Source organism: Heterodontus francisci, chromosome 12 (assembly GCF_036365525.1).
Source record: "Heterodontus francisci isolate sHetFra1 chromosome 12, sHetFra1.hap1, whole genome shotgun sequence".
NCBI classification, from domain to species: domain Eukaryota; kingdom Metazoa; phylum Chordata; class Chondrichthyes; order Heterodontiformes; family Heterodontidae; genus Heterodontus; species Heterodontus francisci.
The window spans coordinates 33771603-33773433 of record NC_090382.1 but is presented as its reverse complement, the minus strand read 5'-3'; the positions used below and the strand labels follow the sequence as shown (position 1 = coordinate 33773433).

The following is a 1831-nucleotide window of genomic DNA, read 5'->3' as shown; positions in this document are numbered from 1 at the left end:
GGATAGACAGTGTTGTGTTCATAAATTCAAATTCTGTTGGTTGTGCTTTTCTACTCTATTTGGACATGCAAATTGGTATATTGGTATATTTAAGCTCCTGCAATGGTAACATAGCTCATGAATGGGGCGGCTGTCAGGTAATATTGAAGTGGCTCATTTCCCTGATCATCCGGCTGTCCATTGTGGCATCATCATTGGTGTAATAATCTGAGCAGTTTAACCCCCTCCCCCCTAAGCAGTGACTGCACTGACTGTAGTTGCCTGTGCAGAGGAAGCAAATATTAATTGACAACCACACCCCCCCCCGCCCCAAAGTTTGTAGAAATTCAAAATCAACGAGTGCCTTCTTTCAACGTATTTGCATATCATCGTGTGTCTGGTAACATGATCAAAATGATGGCTAATCCTGCTGTGATCATTGACAATGGATCTGGGCTCTGCAAATCTGGGATAGTTGGTGACAGCATCCCTACATCAGTTATACCATCCATTGTGGGCTGCTCCAAAGCTGCAAAAGGTTCACGTAATGCCAACCTAAAAGACTATTACGTTGGCAAAGCAGCACAAGCCAGAAGAGATGTCTTATCTTTGAAGTATCCAATTGAACGTGGTATAGTGACCTCTTGGGAGGAGATGGAGATGATCTGGAGATATATATATGGATTTGAGCTGCGTGTGAAATCGAAAGAGAGGCCAATATTGTTGACTGCTGCCCCATTAACTCCTTTCGTTAACAGAGAAAGGATGGCTGAAATCATGTTTGAAGGTTTTTCTGTGCCAGCAATGTTTGTAGCTATCCCAGCTACATTAGCACTTTATACATCAGGCCGTACTCGAGGCGTAGTCTTGGACAGCGGATATGGAATAACAGATGCTGTGCCCATCTATGAGGGTTACTACCTTCCAGATGCTGTACAAAGGCTTAATTTGGCAGGAAGTGATATCACTGAAAATCTTTGGAGGCTCATGTTGGAGAATGGGCACTCTTTTGCCGAAAAAATGGAGACAGATGTTGTCCAAGATATCAAGGAGAAACTGTGCTACGTTTCCCTTGATCCTAAACTGGACAGCAAGAAACCAGCTGATGAAATCCAACGTGAGTACAGGATGCCAGATGGTACTCAGATTGTGGTCAAAAGTGAGCTCTTTGGAGCACCGGAGTTGTTTTTTACACCTGAGAGTATAGGATTGAAGGAAACTGGAATTCACAATCTAATGTTAAACAGTATTGCAAAATGTGAGCAAAAACTGCATAAAGAACTGTTTAGCAACATGCTACTATGTGGTGGCTCAACCCTCTTACCAGGAATGGAGGAACGTTTGCTCAAGGAGATCAAGCTGCATGCACCCAATGGAATACAAGTCAAAATCATCGCCCCACCAGAAAGGAACTATTCTGTTTGGATGGGAGCATCAATCTTAACAAGTTTGGCATCCTTCAAACATATGTGGATCACTCTCAATGATTACAATGACTTTGGGCCATCTGTGGTGAACAAGAGGTGTTTTTAAAAACTGTTTGTCCCAAAGTGTGACTATAGCGATCAAATTTTAAAATGTATGTGATCAAATACTAGTTCATAGCTCACGATGTCTTGAGTGTTGGTCAAATCAACAAAAGATTTGGAATTAATATTTCTTGCGGGTAATTCTGGTTTGGTTGTATTTCTTGGCACCCTTTCTCTGTACAAATGGGACCAGTCCTGTATGGTAGACAAAAGACTGAGCTTAAAACTTTCTGTAATAGAGTCACTAACTTGTAAAAAAAAACCCAGTAAACTTCTTTTGGGCCGTTTCTTCATTGTCAGGCTGTATGGTTAATGATTACAGT

The 1831-nt window shown here is 41.7% G+C and overlaps 1 protein-coding gene across 1 annotated transcript; it reads left to right on the top strand.

Moving 5' to 3' along the window:
- The first annotated feature begins 384 nt into the window (after positions 1-384).
- On the top strand, positions 385-1512 carry LOC137375807 (actin-1-like). Its single transcript, XM_068043289.1, has one exon. The coding sequence runs from the start codon at positions 385-387 to the stop codon at positions 1510-1512; it is 1128 nt and encodes a 375-aa protein (XP_067899390.1).
- The last annotated feature ends 319 nt before the right edge of the window (positions 1513-1831 follow it).